The 17191-nt window shown below is 45.0% G+C and overlaps 1 protein-coding gene across 2 annotated transcripts in view; it reads right to left on the bottom strand.

The window, feature by feature from the left end:
* The window catches only part of kcnh2b (potassium voltage-gated channel, subfamily H (eag-related), member 2b), a 306518-nt gene that overhangs the window by 99637 nt on the left and 189690 nt on the right, over positions 1–17191 (bottom strand). For both annotated transcript variants that reach the window (XM_052504628.1, XM_052504633.1), the window contains 2 exons: positions 13991–14461; positions 12829–13040 (listed from right to left, as the gene is read on the bottom strand). In XM_052504628.1, coding sequence (XP_052360588.1) covers positions 12829–13040; positions 13991–14461 — 683 coding nt within the window. The remainder of the gene's footprint in view (positions 1–12828; positions 13041–13990; positions 14462–17191) is intronic.

The raw sequence follows: 17191 nt of genomic DNA on the forward strand, positions 1-17191 counted from the left end.
GTGTGTTAAGGAAGCTTGTGGGGGAACATCAATTTTCAGCAAGGAAACAAGAAACAGGAAAACATATTGAACCATGCATTGGTTCCTCCTAGTACATTGAAGTGAACATATATTATTAATATTCATCAAGGTGTTGATTGCTCTTCAGGGAACATCGAGTCAAATGATTTATGACTTAGCAACAACTGTAATCGCATAATCCTATTGGGCACAACGTCAATTCCCTGTGATTACGCTAGAGAAATGGCCTGTTGATGAACTCTCCCTCTGTGTCTTATTGGAAGGATGGAACATTTGTTCTTGGAATTAAATCACGTTAAACTTCCTGAAGTTGAGCCAATCGGTAACATGTTTCGGGAACCTTTCCTGGTGCTGTATCTCCCAGTCACTAAAAGGTGTTCTCCACTGAACCGTATGTGTGGTGCAGTCCAGCACCGGCATCCCCCTGCTTCTCTATGCCCTGGTACGTCAGTGGAGGTCAGTTTGTAAGCTCTCTCCACTAACCTTCCTGAGGCCCAAGGCTTTTCTACAGGGGTGACTTCACACCATGCTAGGTGACAGTGAGAACATACAGACAGCAGGACAGAGGGGGACGTCGCGGTGTGCGGTGGGCCGGGGGCGAGGAGCAGGGATTTCTTAACACCGTGCGTATGTGTGTGTCACCATCTCTCCTGTCATCTCCAGCACATTGGTCACAGTCTACCCTGGCAGCTACCGCCACTGTGGCCCTAGACACAATGCAACAGAGACACTACATTTTGAAGGGACGAAGAAGGCAGACTTCTAGGACCACCAATACAGTGCACTGTATACACACTACAACTAGAGAGAAAGAACCAGCGTGCACATACACCTTCACTGGAACAAATCACCACCTTTACTAATGTCTCCGTCCGGCTAGAAGGTGATCTCTGCAAGGAAGTAGGACGATCAGAACACACACAGGAAGTGAGCTGGACTTAACAGAGAGTTAATGCTATAAGGTAACCAGCAACGGCAAACAAAGAAGAGAGTCTTGTGTGTGAATGTAACTTTTTTTGGGGGGGGGGCTTAAGAAGACACTCGAAAACAAAAACAATATCCACTTCATAAAAAACTATACTGTCTACTCTGCAAAATTATTATACAAATGGTTTGCTTGCAACCCAGCTCCATCTGTTTGTGCGATGTGCTACAGTAGACTCTTAGAAATAAAGGTGCTATCTATAACCTAAAAGGGTTCTTCGGCTGTCCTCATAGGAGGACCCTGTTAAAAAAAAAATTGGGGGTTCCAGGTAGAACCCTTTTGAGTTACAGTACCCTTTCCACAGAGGGTTCTATGTGGAACTTAAAAGGGTTCTCCAATGGGGGCAGCCGAAAAAGCCTTTTCGAACCCTTTTTTCTAAGAGTATAGGACAGGAGACCTCATCACTAGGTACACTACAGTACACACTGCTCCAGTCTCTTCTAGTTTGGTGTGAGTCTTGAGGCACAGTGGGGCTCTGTTGATATTTACAGTTTTATTTCCAGCAGGCCCAGAGTCGTCTATGGGGTTAGGGATAATGACTGTGTTTTAAATGGCAGCCTTGGCAGTCTATTCCCCCAGGTAGCCCCTCAGATGCCCTCACAGCAGACAGAAGCTCTTCTCCGGGGCCCTCGTGTGGTTTCCAGGGGCCCCAGGAGGGATTCTGTGTCTGTGGGTCTTTGTGAGGAAGGGAGCTGCCTGGGTGTACAGTACTGTAGGGGAACGATGGACGTGCTATTCACAAAAGCAGACTTAACCTTTGGAATGATTGAGACAGAGGGTTTAGTGTGAATGGGAATTTAATACAAAAAGAGAGTGTGTGTGTGTGTGTGTGTGTGTGTGTGTGTGTGTGTGTGTGTGTGTGTGTGTGTGTGTGTGTGTGTGTGTGTGTGTGTGTGTGTGTGTGTGTGTGTGTGTGTGTGTGTGTGTGTGTGTGTGTGTGTGTGTGTGTGTACCCTGATAAAAGTGGAGTGTACAGTATATTCACCTACAGACTGAGTGTATATCGGAGACAAGGCCAGGTAAGGGCAGTCAGGGGACCAGGCCAGGTCATGTCAGTCAGAGGACAAGACCAGGTAATGTCAGTCAGGGGACAAGGCCAGGTAAAGTCAGTCAGGGGACAAGGCCAGGTAAAGTCAGTCAGGGGACAAGGCCAGGTAAAGTCAGTCAGGGGACAAGGCCAGGTAAAGTCAGTCAGGGGACAAGGACAGGTAAAGTCAGTCAGGGGACAAGGCCAGGTAAAGTCAGTCAGGGGACAAGGCCAGGTAAAGTCAGTCAGGGGACAAGGCCAGGTAAAGTCAGTCAGGGGACAAGGCCAGGTAAAGTCAGACAGGGGACAAGGCCAGGTAAAGTCAGTCAGGGGACAAGGCCAGGTAAAGTCAGTCAGGGGATAAGGCCAGGTAAAGTCAGTCAGGGGACAAGGCCAGGTAAAGTCAGTCAGGGGACAAGGCCAGGTAAAGTCAGACAGGGGACAAGGCCAGGTAAAGGCGGTCAGTGTAGTGATCTACAGTGATACCTGGTTCTCTCTGTCAGAGATGGAGTACCACACTGTGGCCCAGCTCCCTCCACTACCTCCCAAGATAAGTCTGTCCGCTCCCCACGCCCCCCTCTCACCTTTGATGGATTGGCCTCTCGCTGTGTCGCTGGCTGCTTCAGTGCCAAACTTGGAACTAACCATTTCCCAGTTGGGGGTTGTCAGGAATCATTGTGGATGGCAAGACAATTGGATGCACTACCAGTTGAACCGTGGGCAGCTTGCATTGCTAGACAGTTGCAGCAGACATTAACACCTACCATTTTTTCCTTCTCTACCTAGAGACAGTCCACGGGTTTAACTACTCTTTAAGCTACAGTCTGGGTCAAACAAATTTACCGTCCTGTCATATTGAACTACATCATCTTGGACTAACACTCCCCCCATCCCTCCCATCCACACCTGATCATAAATAAAGAGGGTCAATTACCTGCCAATCAATGATGCTTATTCTCAGAGCCAGATTTCTCCCAGATTCAATTACCTTTCCGTGATGAGATAGGGCGGTGAGGCGCATGGCCCAGCAGGGATCTATGGTGATTAATGGGTCACCAGCAGAGAGAGGGAGGGATGGAGGGAGGTCTAGGGATGAGAGGGAGAAGTGGAGGGATAAAGAGAGGTGGATGGGATAGAGAGGGAGGGAGGGAGGGATAAAGAGAGGTGGATGGGATAGGGAGGGAGGGAGGGAGGGAGGGAGGGAGGGAGGGAGGGAGGGAGGGAGGGAGGGAGGGAGGGAGGGAGGGAGGGAGGGAGGGAGGGAGGGAGGGAGGGAGATGGATGGGATAGAGAAAGAAAGAGGGAGAGAGGGTGATAGAGAGAGAGGGGGTGAGGGAGGGAGGGAGGGAGGGAGGGAGGGAGGGAGGGAGGGAGGGAGGGAGGGAGGGAGGGAGGGAGGGGAGATGGATGGGATAGAGAAAGAAAGAGGGAGAGAGGGTGATAGAGAGAGAGGGGGTGAGGGAGGGAGGGAGGTCTATGGATGAGAGGGAGAGGTGGAGGGATAAAGAGAGGTGGATGGGATATAGAAAAGGGAGGGAGGGAGGGAGGGAGGGAGGGAGGGAGGGAGGGAGGGAGGGAGGGAGGGAGATGGGATAGAGAAAGAAAGAGGGAGAGAGGGTGATAGAGAGAGAGGGGGTGAGGGAGGGAGGTCTAGGGATGAGAGGGAGAGGTGGAGGGATAAAGAGAGGTGGATGGGATAGAGAAAGAGGGAGGGAGGGAGTGAGGGAGGGAGATAGAGAGAGAGGGGGTGAGGGAGGAGAGGGAGAGAGATAGAGAAAGAGTGGGGTGAGGGAGGAGAGAGGCAAACATAGAGGGGAAGGACATGGGAGAGGTGTGGGTTGAGGACCTTACTTTTCTTTCTCTTTTTCTACCACACCTCTCTCTACTGCATACCCTTGTTCTCCTTTTACTACACAATATTTATCTCGCTCCTTCCGTTCCGTTCACTTCATTTCATTCCATATCCCTCTCTCACCCTTTGTCTCCCTCAACCTATCACCCTGTCGCCCCTCTCCCTGTGCAGCGTTGCGCTGCCGTTTTCCAGGAGAGCACGTCAAAGTGCCCGCCTCCCCGAGTAGCCCTGGAAGTAAGCACTGGCCCTCCTATCACCCCTCCCCTTCCCTCTCCTCCCTCTTCATGCACGGGGTCACAGCCAGCGGCGGGGGAAAGTAATCAGCCAGGCGAGAAGCTCCCTTGCCTAGGCGTAAATCAGCCAGACAGCCTCTTAGCCAACGCCGCCGGAACAAACTAATGAGCAAGGCAGGGCTGGGACGGGCACAGAGCCTGCTGCGGACCCAACTCCGCAGATAGAGAGAAAGAGAGGGGCAGAAGCAGATTGGTGGCAAAGGCCATGGCTTTCGGTTGACAGGTAGGAGCAAAGGGACTAGACCCAGGTCTTAAGTCCGTACAGATCATATCACTGCAACAAGGATAAAGCGTAATATCAACAATACACATAAAGTGCCTTTTAATATCAAGTGTGGCGGTAACTGAGGAGGTTTGGACACAAAGGCTAAGGTTTAAGACATACCTAAGACAAAAGCTGATACCGTCTTACCACAGTGTAGGTGAAATACCCATAACAACCATAAAATGCCTTGTAATATGAACACTTAGAAGTGCGTTGTAATATAAACTGCTGTCTTAAACGGACATTCTAGACAGAAAAAGCCAAAGGTTATGAGGCAGGTGAGATAAAGAAACGTACTTAGACTATTGGTCTTCAGGGTTGAGCTCATTCTACAGCCTTGTACAGTCTAAATTCCGGCACTAAGCAAAACGTTATTTGAAAGCATTAAGTTCCTACACGTGTATTATTACATAAAGAAATGTCTACATTGATACATTGGCACTCCCTTTCCATTCAACCAGACCTGGCAACCCAAACTAAGACCTGGCAACCAGAACGAAGTCCTGTTCTATTGTTAGATCGCGGTCTTCTTCAGTGTTCCAATCAGCGTTCATCTCTTCTGCCTGACTGAGCTTTAAAGACAACAGCATCTGTGGTCTCAGCCAGAACACCCTGAGAGTAATATTCACACAGACAACTCGAATTAACAGGCTGACAATGTTTTGCTCGCTCTCAACAGAGTACTGTAAAACGGTGAGCTCAGTGAAGAATTGAATAACGTTAGGAGAACCAGTTAAAACTATAATGAGGCAACTTAAAATGACCTTGAGGGTCAGAGTACATTTTGAACCCTATCTAGACGCACAGCTGTCCAGCACACTGGCTAATATCAATTAATAGCGGGTTTGGAGGGAGATAGAGATTCCAGCGATATAGATCAGATGCTTGAGAGAGAATGATTCTATGGCTTTCCTGTGTGTGTGTGTGTGTGTGTGTGTGTGTGTGTGTGTGTGTGTGTGTGTGTGTGTGTGTGTGTGTGTGTGTGTGTGTGTGTGTGTGTGTGTGTGTGTGTGTGTGTGTGTGTGTGTGTGTGTGTGTGTATCAAATCAAATATTATTGGTCACATACATGTGTTTAGCAGATGTTATTGCGGGTGTAGCCAAAAGCTTGTGCTTCTAGTTCCGACATTGCAGCAATATCTAACAAGTAATATCTAACAATTTCACAACATATACCCAATACACACAAATCTAAGTAAAGGAATGGAATTAAGAATATATTAGTATATGGACGAGCAATGTCAGAGTGGCATAGACTGAGAAACAGTAGAATAGTACAGAATACATTATATATATATATATATATATATATGAGATGACTAATGAAAGTTATGTAAACATCATTAAAGTGGCATTATTAAAGTGAATAGTGTTCCAATGATTTTTGAAGTCTGTATGTAGGCAGCAGCCTCTCTGTGTTAGTGATTTAACAGTCTGATGGCCTTGAGATAGAAGCCGTGTGTGTGTGTGTGTGTGTGTGTGTGTGTGTGTGTGTGTGTGTGTGTGTGTGTGTGTGTGTGTGTGTGTGTGTGTGTGTGTGTGTGTGTGTGTGTGTGTGTGTGTGTGTGTGTGTGTGTGTGTGTGTGTGTGAAGTGGAGACCTTGGAAAAGCAGCGGTTTTCAACTGAGTGAAACTGCATATCATGAAAAACAAGGAGTCCATTTTGAAAATCGATTACATAGTTCATAACTAATGGCAGAGTGCATCCCACCTTGGCATAATAGTACAAGTCAGCTGCTGACATGTCCTAGGCGAAAACATGTTAGGTGCTAAATATATCCACTTCTGAATCCTTTACGTCATACACTATTTAAAGAGCTCGTGCATACTCATCCAGAGTATGCAAATAAATGCAAGACATTCATTTGAGCCGAGCAATTTCTACATCCTAGACACTAACGCTACAATACATTTTGGAGCCATCTGCTCTGCTCACATCAAATATAACAGGAAAAGTGGGGACACAACCATGGCATAGATTTTGATTCAGTTAGAAAGTAGAGAAGCAGAAATTGGAGTTGAACAATGCTGAACGCTGCCTAATGAAAAGCAAAGAAATCAAACGAATAAAAACAACTAAAAAGCCGTTACACATGCCCCTGTCAAACTCCATTATTCTCTATATGAGATTTGCAGAGCCACCAAAAGGATTTGCTGCGTGTCAAAATGACTTATATTTAATATATATATATATATATGTATATCTCAAGGCCATATATCTATATATACACAATATGAATCTATTAAAGTTGATGTTCACATTCAATTCCGCAATGGTGCTCAATAATTGCCAACTGCAACATAGGTGATAAAGTAGTTATTCTGCCTTCTGTTAGGAGCCATAAAACACTCTATGGACTCATAATAAACTCTTCTTTAAAAAAAATAAAAAAACGTATTGGAAAAAGATGACAACTGGTTGTAAAATCCAATGTTTGGTCTTGACTTTGATAATGACATTGTAGATGAAGCAGTGTTGTACTGGCAAGGACCTGTGTACGTATACTAAATCATTTTTTAAAAGGTTTTCTTATCATCTATGTTATCATTATTATGATATTATTATTATGGTATTATTATCATTATCACTGCATTGTTGGGAAAGAGATGTCAAGGTAAGAATTCTACTGTACTGTTTTACACCTGTTGTATCCTGTGTGACGTGACGAATAAACGCTGAAACGTGAGATCAGAAACATATCCAACGAGGCATCATTAATACGTTATCATAGTGTTGTACATAGTGTTGTCATACGCATATTCATGAAGCTACAAGCCAGGATGCAGTATACTATGATGTATGGAAATATAAAACAGTCTATACAGCCATACTTTCTATACTTCATTAGTTCACATTTCACTTTATAATACAGTTCATTTGATGGAATTCATTTTTACGTTATTTAATAAAAGTACATACATAAATTATATACATATACATATTGACACTTTTTTATTTATGTATTTATACAGTGCCAGTCAAAAGATTGGACACGCCTACTCATTCAAGGGTTTTTCTTCATTTTTTACTATTTTCTACATTGTAGAATAATAGTGAAGACATCAAAACAAAGAAATAACGAACAACATTATGAATCAAGTAGTAACCAACAAAGTATTAGTCAAATCAAAATAAATGTTATATTTGAGATTCTTCAAAAGTAGCCATCCTTTTTCCTTGATGACAGCTTTGCACACTCTTGGCATTCTCTCAACCAGCTTCATATGAGGAATGCTTTTCCACATATGCTGAGCACTTGTTGGCTGCTTTTCCTTCACTCTGCAGTCCAACTTACACCAAACCATCTCGATTGGGTTGAGGTCAGGTCTTCTGATGCAGCACTCCATCACTCTCATTCTTGGTCAAATAGCCCTTACACAGCCTAGAGGTGTGTTATGGGTCATTGTCCTGTTGAAAAACAAATGATAATCCCACTAAGCGCAAACCAGATGGGATGGCGTATCACTGCAGAATGTTGTGGTAGCCAAGCTGGTTAAGTGTGCCTTGAATTCTAAATAAATCACTGACAGTGTCACCAGCAAAGAACCCCCACACCATCACACCTCCTCCATGCTTCACGGTGGGAACCACACAGAGATCAGCAGTTTACCTACTCTGCATCTCACAAAGACACGGCGGTTGGAACCAGAAATCTCACATTTGGACTCATCAGACCAGAGGACAGATTTTCACCTGTCTAATGTCCATTGCTCGTGTTTCTTGGCCCAAGCAAGTCTCTTCTTCTTATTGGTGTGTTTACAGTGGTTTCTTTGCAGCAATTCGACCATGAAGGCCTAATTCACGTAGTCTCCTCTGAACAGTTGATATTGAGATGTGTCTGATACTTGAACTCCGTGAAGCATTTATTTGGGCTGCAATCTGAGGTGCAGTTAACTCTAATGAACGTATCCTCTGCAGCAGAGGTAACTCTGCCTCTTCCTTTGATGTGGCCATCCTCATGAGAGACAGTTTCATCATTACACTTGATGGTTTTTGAGACTGCACTTGAAGAAAGTTTCAAAGTTCTTGAAATTTTCTGGATTGACTCATGTCTTAAAGTAATGATTCTCTTTGCTTATTTGAGCTGTTCTTGCCATAATATATATCTTCTGTATACCACCCCTACCATGTCACAACTGATTGGCTCAAATGCATTAAGAAGGAAAGAAATTCCACAAATTAACTTTTACCAAGGCACACCAGTTAATTGAAATACATTCCAGGTGACTACCTCATGAAGCTGGTTGAGAGAATGCCAAGAGTCTGCAAAGCTGTCATCAGGGCAAAGGGTGGCTACTTTGAAGAATCTCAAATATAAAATATATTTTGATTTGCTTAACATTTTTTTGGTTACTACATGATTCCATGTGTGTTATTTCATAGTTTTGATATCTTCACTATTATTCTACCATGTAGAGAATTGTAGAAATAAATAAAAACCCTTTAATGAGTAGGTGTGTCCAAACCTTTGACTGGTACTGTACATACACAGTATATCTATTTTAATGAAAATAAATGTAATGCAAGTATCTATTTGATATCTACTCGCCTCCTCTGGAGAGCCTAACTTTGAAGTTGGTTCCTGAAGTTAAAGGCACAATACATTATGGTCCCCCAGTCTGCATCCACTGTGCTATACTTCTAATTGAAGACATTAGTTCCCTCGCCCTGTGCTGTCTCCCCGAGTCAACAGCTCCTGTGTCTTTAATACAGGCACAAGAGCTGTTGGAAATCTGTCTCCTGCTAGAAAGTCAAAGGGACACCCACAAGATGTTCCAAGATGTTGGATCAAGAGTCTCTCTTCCCGTGCATCTCTGTACATCAGACATTAATGTACATGGAAACAGAGATGCTTTTCCCAACTGCCAACTCTAACAAGGTGAGTGGTACTAAACCTGAAAGGATTTCACAATAATGCTTAATCTCATGATTGCATATGACTAGTTGTGTAGTTTGTAGGCGGTTCTACAGTCTGAGGTTCATGCTCCTGCCATGTTGACGTTTGCTGAAGAAGTGTGACTCCCCATTCCTCTTCAGGAACCTCCATGTGGGTTAGGTGGTGAAGTGCTGCTTGGGACGGGAGGGTCTCTCTATGTGTTGGGTGGTGAAGAGCATGTGGATAGAGATGTGTGCAAGCAAGTAGGTGGGTGTGCACATGTGTGCAAGTGAGTGTGAGTGTGTATATGTGTGTGTACTGTATGTGTCTATCACGGTGGGTGTGTTCACAGTGTACTATGCATGTGTGTTTTGTGTGCATTAAAAATGACTGTGTGTGTGTGTGTGTGTGTGTGTGTGTGTGTGTGTGTGTGTGTGTGTGTGTGTGTGTGTGTGTGTGTGTGTGTGTGTGTGTGTGTGTGTGTGTGTGTGTGTGTGTGTGTGTGTGTGTGTGTGTTGGTGCATGAGCCTGGTCCCTGGGACACAGAGTGATCAGTCCAATGCCTCCCTGCTCACACACTCACTGAGAGATCATGATCACTGTTCGTCCTCCCTCCTCCACGGAGATCTCCATCCCTGCATCTATCCCTTCATCCCCTGTTCATTAGAGCCGGTTATGTCTCAAACACAGGTCAGCCGCACACTCAAGCCCTGCTTTCTACTATGTACCTAATACACCACACACACATAAAATATTCCTAGAGAACATTTGCATATTCTCTCTGAATTAATGGTTTCATGTGATCTGTATCTCTTTAGGGGGTGGAGGAGGGTGTGTGTGTGTGTGTGTGTGTGTGTGTGTGTGTGTGTGTGTGTGTGTGTGTGTGTGTGTGTGTGTGTGTGTGTGTGTGTGTGTGTGTGTGTGTGTGTGTGTGTGTGTGTGTGTGTGTGTGTGTGTGTGTGTGTGTGTGTGTGTGTGTGTGTTAACGAACGGGGATGAAGGGACATATGTAGGGATGGAGATCTCTGTGAAGGAGGGAGGACAAAGGACGGGAACAGTGATCATGATTTCTCAGTAAGTGTGTGAGCAGGGAGGGATTGGATTGAACAAACTGAGTCCCATTCAAGGCAATGATTCCTCCGTTCTATTCATTCTATTTCTATGCATTTAATCCTATCGGATCGGCGAAATCCAGATAGATAACGTTTGAAAAACTGGGCCCAGAGGAGTGTTGGATGGTGCTGCCACCTGCAGGTCATAGGTGGTAAAGTAGTTATTCTGCCTTTGGTTAACAGACTCTATGGCCTCATAACTAAATCTTTTTTTAAATCACTTATTGGAAAAACATTACATGCTGTCCGGAAAAGCCAATGTTCTGTCTTGACTTTGATAATGACATTGTATACTAACCAGTGTGTGTGTACTGTAGATCTTTATGTGTGTCTGTGTCGTTGTATTTATAGAGTGTCAGTGAACAGCTCTGTGAAATTGCTGTTATGCGTGTGTGCGTGCGCATGTGTGCATGGGTGCACGTGTGTGCGTGTGTGCGTTTGTGTAACCACACGCCCAAACCTGCTGTTTAGGTGTGGATATAACGGATGTGCCTGCATATTGTACCCATACCTGTGAGCGAGAGAGAGAGGGAGAGAGAGAGAGAGAGAGAGATATAGGAGATATAGAGAGAGAGAGAGGGGGAGAGAGAGAGGGGGAGAGAGAGAGATAGAGAGATAGAGAGATAGCGAGAGAGAGAGAGAGAGAGGGGGAGAGAGAGAGGGGGAGAGAGAGATATATAGAGAGATATATAGAGAGAGAGAGAGAGAGAGAGAGAGAGAGAGAGAGAGAGAGAGAGGAGAGAGAGAGGGGGGAGAGAGAGAGAGATATATATAGAGAGAGAGAGGGGGAGAGAGAGAGGGGAGAGAGAGAGAGAGAGAGAGGAGAGAGAGAGAGAGAGAGAGAGAGAGAGAGAGAGAGAGAGAGAGAGAGAGGGGGAGAGAGAGATATAGAGAGATATATATAGAGAGAGAGAGGGGGAGAGAGAGAGGGGGAGAGAGAGAAGGGGAGAGAGAGAGAGAAGGGGAGAGAGAGAGAGATATAGAGATATATATATATATATATATATATATATATATATATATATATATAGAGAGAGAGAGAGAGAGAGAGAGAGAGAGAGAGAGAGAGAGAGAGAGAGAGAGAGAGGGGGATATATATATATATATAGAGAGAGAGAGAGAGGAGAGAGAGAGAGAGAGAGAAGTATCATGAAGTATCTTGATCCATCCCACAGCAGCCCCCCTCACCGCCCCAAAACAACAACTAACTAACACTCGCACTAAACTGATCCTACTTGCACAGACTTAGCTGATTTACTACCTGACATGAAGGCTCCTTGCTGTCCCCAGTCCACCTGACTGTGCTGCTGCTCCAGTTTCAACTGTTCTGCCTTATTATTATTCGACCATGCTGGTCATTTATGAACATTTGAACATCTTGGTCATGTTCTGTTATAATCTCTACCCGGCACAGCCAGAAGAGGACTGGCCACCCCACATAGCCCGGTTCCTCTCTAGGTTTCTTCCTAGGTTTTGGCCTTTCTAGGGAGTTTTTCCTAGCCACCGTGCTTTTACACCTGCATTGTTTGCTGTTTGGGGTTTTAGGCTGGGTTTCTGTACAGCACTTTGAGATATCAGCTGATGTACGAAGGGCTATATAAATAAATTTGATTTGATTTGATTTGATAGCTACCATGACTGAGACATGTGGTTGTCTCACTTAGATGAATGCACTAACTAGATTCTCTGGATAAGGTCACGAAGCCACTCTCTTCCCTTGCTCAGCTCGACATCGTTCTGTCTATGCTTGTCCTTTACCCATCCCTTTACCCTCTACTTCATACTACAAAGCCCCTTAATGAGTCAATTCAATCTCTGTGCAACAAAGAAAAGGAGGTGTCAAACTGTGGAACATGTCCCCACTTTCACATCATGTGAATGACTGTCCCTATAACGCAATTACATGTTATTCTGCAACGCACACGAGAATGCCATAGCGACAGAATAATCGGTCACTGTTTAATCTGAGCGCCATCCACCCGCTTCTCATTCAATCAAGCTAGCTAGCGCTGAGGCCTTAGCCACACCCTGGCTCACCGCAGACAAGGATCACTGAAGACACCAATATAGCCAACAGCAAGCCGCCACACCAGGTTTCCACTCAGGGCAGGAACCAAAGATCTTAACCAACAATCCACTAGTATTGTATTTGGCAAGCGTTTTCACTAGGTCTACAAACCAGCGCTTTGTGGGGTAACTCACCCCATCCCCCACCAATGAGATGCTACCACCTGGGTGATGCATGCCAGGCTTCAGCAAACACACACAGTATAAACCCAGACAGATGACATGAAGATAACCCCAGCAGTCCATAAGCACACCTTACCTCACGCACCACCCCCCACACACACTTGGCTTACTACACACACTGTACACACACATGGACGGCCCTCGTACCTGGGTGACTTTATCGGTGACGTGGTGTGTGCGGTCGATGAGCTTGCAGGGGGCTATGATGTCCATGTCCCCCGCGGGCAGCGTGATCAGGGGGTCCGCCCTGAAGTCCACGAAGTTCAGGGTGATCTGAGGGATTTTACTGATGGTGCGGTAACGCATGAGGTCCGAGTCAGACGTGGAGTTGAGGATGTTGGACTTGTTGTTCACCGCCCCTGAAAGAACACACTGTCAGAGGACTGTCCAGACCACTAGGACCACCTGGGTTCAAACACTATTTCAAATTGTTTCAAGTACTTTAGCTGTGCTTGATAGAGTTTGCCCGGTGCAATGGAAACAATATAATCGTCCCAAAACATCAAAGCTCGCCCATATGGCACACGACTATTTTTATGGTTTCAAATAGAATTTCAACCCAGGTGTGATTAGAACCACATCATAATCTTGTAACTTTGACATATCACATAAATCATGCATTGACCTCATTTTTTAATTTAATTTTTATTTCACCTTTATTTAACCAGGTAGGCCAGTTAAGAACAAGTTCTCATTTACAACTGCGAGCTGGCCAAGATAAAGCTAAGCAGTGTGACACAAACGACAAGACAGAGTTACACATAAACGAACGTACAGTCAATAACACAATAGAAAACTCCATGTACAGTGTGTGCAAATGTAGAAGATTAGGGAGGTAGGCAATAAATAGGCCATAGAGACGGAATAATTACAATTTAGCATTAAAGCTCATTAGTTACAATGTACAATTTAGCATTAAACTCATTAATTACAATGTACAATTTAGCATTAAAGCTCATTAAAAGCTCATTGAGAGGTGAGTGGTTGGCCTGAGGCGAAGGGGGGGAGGGAGCAGATCCATTTGTGCTTTCGCCGACTTCTTGTTCTTGTTCATTAGAAGTAGTTGGCCACAGCACAGGCTAAAATGTTTGTGGTTAAACACAACCAGGCAATGTAGGTGCCTTTTGTGTTTTTCAAAGCTTCTGAAAGACAACATACAAATTCCTACTACACACACTCTTTACCTCTGTGTGTTTGTGGGTGTTTGGTATCCAGCTCAAATACAGGAAAGGAGATGGTGTGCATTTGCTTTCTCAGGATGCAATGCAATTTGGAGTATGCCCCCCTACCCTCACCCCTCCTCCCCTACCTGTGCTGCTGTGGATGGGATGGGCTGTGCTGTATTTCCGGTCTGACGCCGGCCGCATGGCCTCGATGTCATCCACTGACGACGCCCGCCGCATGCTGTAGAAGCTCTCGCGGGAGCGACTGTGTGACAGACTGCAGTTGGACAGAGAGACGTCCGGGTTGAGCGTCTGGAGGGCGATGCGGGATGGCGACTGGCCGGGGGGCAGCGAGGACGGTGAAGGCTCTGAGCCCAGCAGGCCACGCTGGTCCTCGGGCCACAGGAGGGCCGGCCTGCTCCTGCTGCCTGCGCTACTGGAGCTCTTGTGCCCCGGAGGTAATGTGGGCAGGGAGAGCAGCTCTCCCAGAGCCAGGGACTCGTGGCTGGGGTAGCCAGGGGCTGGGAGGCGCCCTGTCTCTGGGTCGTCCAGAGAGGCTTTGCTGTTGCTGAGGGAACGAAGTGAGGGCAGACGGAGCTTGAAGCCACGCGGCCGGCCTACAAAGCGAGAAAGAGGGAGGGAGGGAGGGAGAAAGAGTGGGGGGGGGTAAAACGAGAGAGTAAAAAAGAGTGATAAAAAGGCCGACAGGGAGAGAAAGAGAGTGAGTGGGAAAGAGGAAGAGACCAGAGAGCAATAAACTGAACTCAATTGAATTGAGTGATTATCCAACAATCTTTAAAAAATGTAATTGAGTGATTACTTTTACTGAACAAAAACATAAAACGCTACATGGAACAATTTCAGTTACAGTTCATATAAAGAAATCAGTCAATCTAAATAAATGAATCTATGGATTTCACATGACTGGGCAGGAGCGCAGACATGGGTGGGCCTGAGAGGGCATAGACCCAACCACTTGGGAGCCAGGCCCATCCAATGGGGATCCAGGCCCAGGCAATCAGAATGAGTTTTCCCCACAAAATGGCTTTGTTACAGACAGAAATATTCCTCAGCACCCCACCCCCTTCCCCATAGACGATCCCGCAGGTGAAGAAGCCAGATGTGGAGGTCCTGGGCTGGCTTGGTTACAAGTGGTCTGCGGTTGTGACATACTGCCAAATTCTCTAAAACTGCATTGAATGTGGCTTATGGTAGAGAATTTAACATTGAATTCACTGGCAACAGCTCAATACTTTACATGTTGTGTTTATATTTTTGTTCAGCATATATTTTTCAGCATTTTACTTAACCCCTGTGCAGTCTTAACATTCCGTACACTCCCCTTATCCTAAGTGTAAAAATGACATGCCTTCACTAAACCCCTAAAATAAAGCAGCTTAATTGAATTTTAAATGCAAAATCTTTTTTTGTGTGAAGAAACAACCTGTCATTCATCACAAACTTTGTGAATATCTGGGTTTTCCCTCTTCACATTGCAGAAAGACTGTATTTAATCAGTGGACACCACTCGCTTTAATTACAACACACCTGTCATAATTGTTTTCTTTACGAAAGTAGAGGTTTATTATTATTATTATTATTATTATTAATCAAGGTACTGCATAGGTGTAAATATATATTTTTTTGCAAGAGATGCAGAAAGTAGTTTTGAATGATTTTATTTGTAACGCTTGTCGTCTGGGGAAGGAGAGGAGGACCAAGGTGCAGGGTGGTAAGTGTTCATATTATTTTATGAAATATGCAACACTAGACAAAACAACAAACACGACAAACAAACAGTCCTGAAAGGTGAAACAAAAACACGAAACAGGAAACAACCACCCACAAAACACAATGGAAAACAGGCTACCTAAATATGGTTCTCAATCAGGGACAAGGATTGACAGCTGCCTCTGATTGAGAACCATATCAGGCTAAACACAGAAATAGAAAATCATAGACAAACTAACATAGACAACCCACCCAACTCATGCCCTGACCATACTAAAACAAAAGACAAAACAAAGGAACTAAGGTCAGAACATGACATTATTGAAGGGAAACAATGACAGTCCTGAACCTTTTTTGCACATAGTGATATATTCTTATATACTGTACAATGAGGAATTCAAAAACAAAATACTAGTATTCTCCCATTTTTTAAAACCATTATACATCTTGTGGGTGGGGCAAACAACACCAATAAATAAGGATAAGATAATAGATACAAAACAAAAACGTGAAGAACATAAATCAATCAACTCTAATTAGCACATGTTGGACAGTATGCAAGTGTGTGTGCATGGACTTTGCAGATATATTTCTCACATGTGCAGCACATAGAATTTGCTTTACAGTCCTTCTTCGGGGGGCAGAATTGGCATCTCCTCCTCTTGCCTGCCCCAGCGGCAGCCTCAGGTGGATCAGGACAAGATTTAGCAGCCCCCTGAACAGCTTTCACAAGCGCTGCAGAGGCTGCTGTGCGGGGGAGGCACTCCCTTCTTTGAATGTGTGGGGTTACAAGTGCCTTTTCCAGCTGCTCCAGGAACACCCTCCTCTTGTTCGGCCTATCAGGCATCCAGCTAGGGTTGATCATGTTCCATGTCACGAAGGCATTGTATGAGGACACATCAATGATGTTATGGAAGATGACCAGGGGTCAGCGGGCAGTCATCCTCCTGCAGATGTAAGTTCCAATCACCTTGTCCAGGTTGTCCACGCCTCCTTTGTTGAGGTTGTAGTCCAGGATGATGGCTGGCTTCCTGTCTTCACGATCACTGATCTCAGCCGTTTTGTGCAGTGTGCTCAGGAGGACCACATTCTTGCTCCTCTTGCGAGGTAAGAAACTACAGTGGTGGTGGGGGTGATGGCAAACTTTGATGAGAAGGCCTCTCTCCCCCTTGTTGCGAGGAGGGCAGGGGGGACCTCAAGTTTGTTCTTTCTAACTGTGCCAACCGTGGGGATCTTCCTCTTCAGGAGCTGCTGGCTGAGTTCAACCAGTAGCACACATAATCTCAATTTCTTATTGTGTGTGTGTGTGAGTGTGTGTGTCTTTGTGGTTTTTGTGGTGTGTAAATGATTTTATAACTGCCGGGTCAAAAATGCCCCTAAAACAATCTTTGTGCCCTGGTGCTGTACAGCTTTCATGGAAATATGAACAAAGGCGATGTTTCACTTTTTCTAATGTTGGGGTCACTCTAGGAAAAGTAATCAAATTTCAAGTTGAAAAAATAATAATTTAGGGGATTTTCTCTGCTGTTAAACATAGCGGCGAGTCATTTTTGACCCTTAAGACAAGGGTTAAATGAATGTTTTCCATTCAAATCAATTCAGAGAACAGCTACAAT

The sequence above is a fragment of the Oncorhynchus keta genome, chromosome 4 (genome assembly GCF_023373465.1).
Source record: "Oncorhynchus keta strain PuntledgeMale-10-30-2019 chromosome 4, Oket_V2, whole genome shotgun sequence".
NCBI lineage: Eukaryota > Metazoa > Chordata > Actinopteri > Salmoniformes > Salmonidae > Oncorhynchus > Oncorhynchus keta.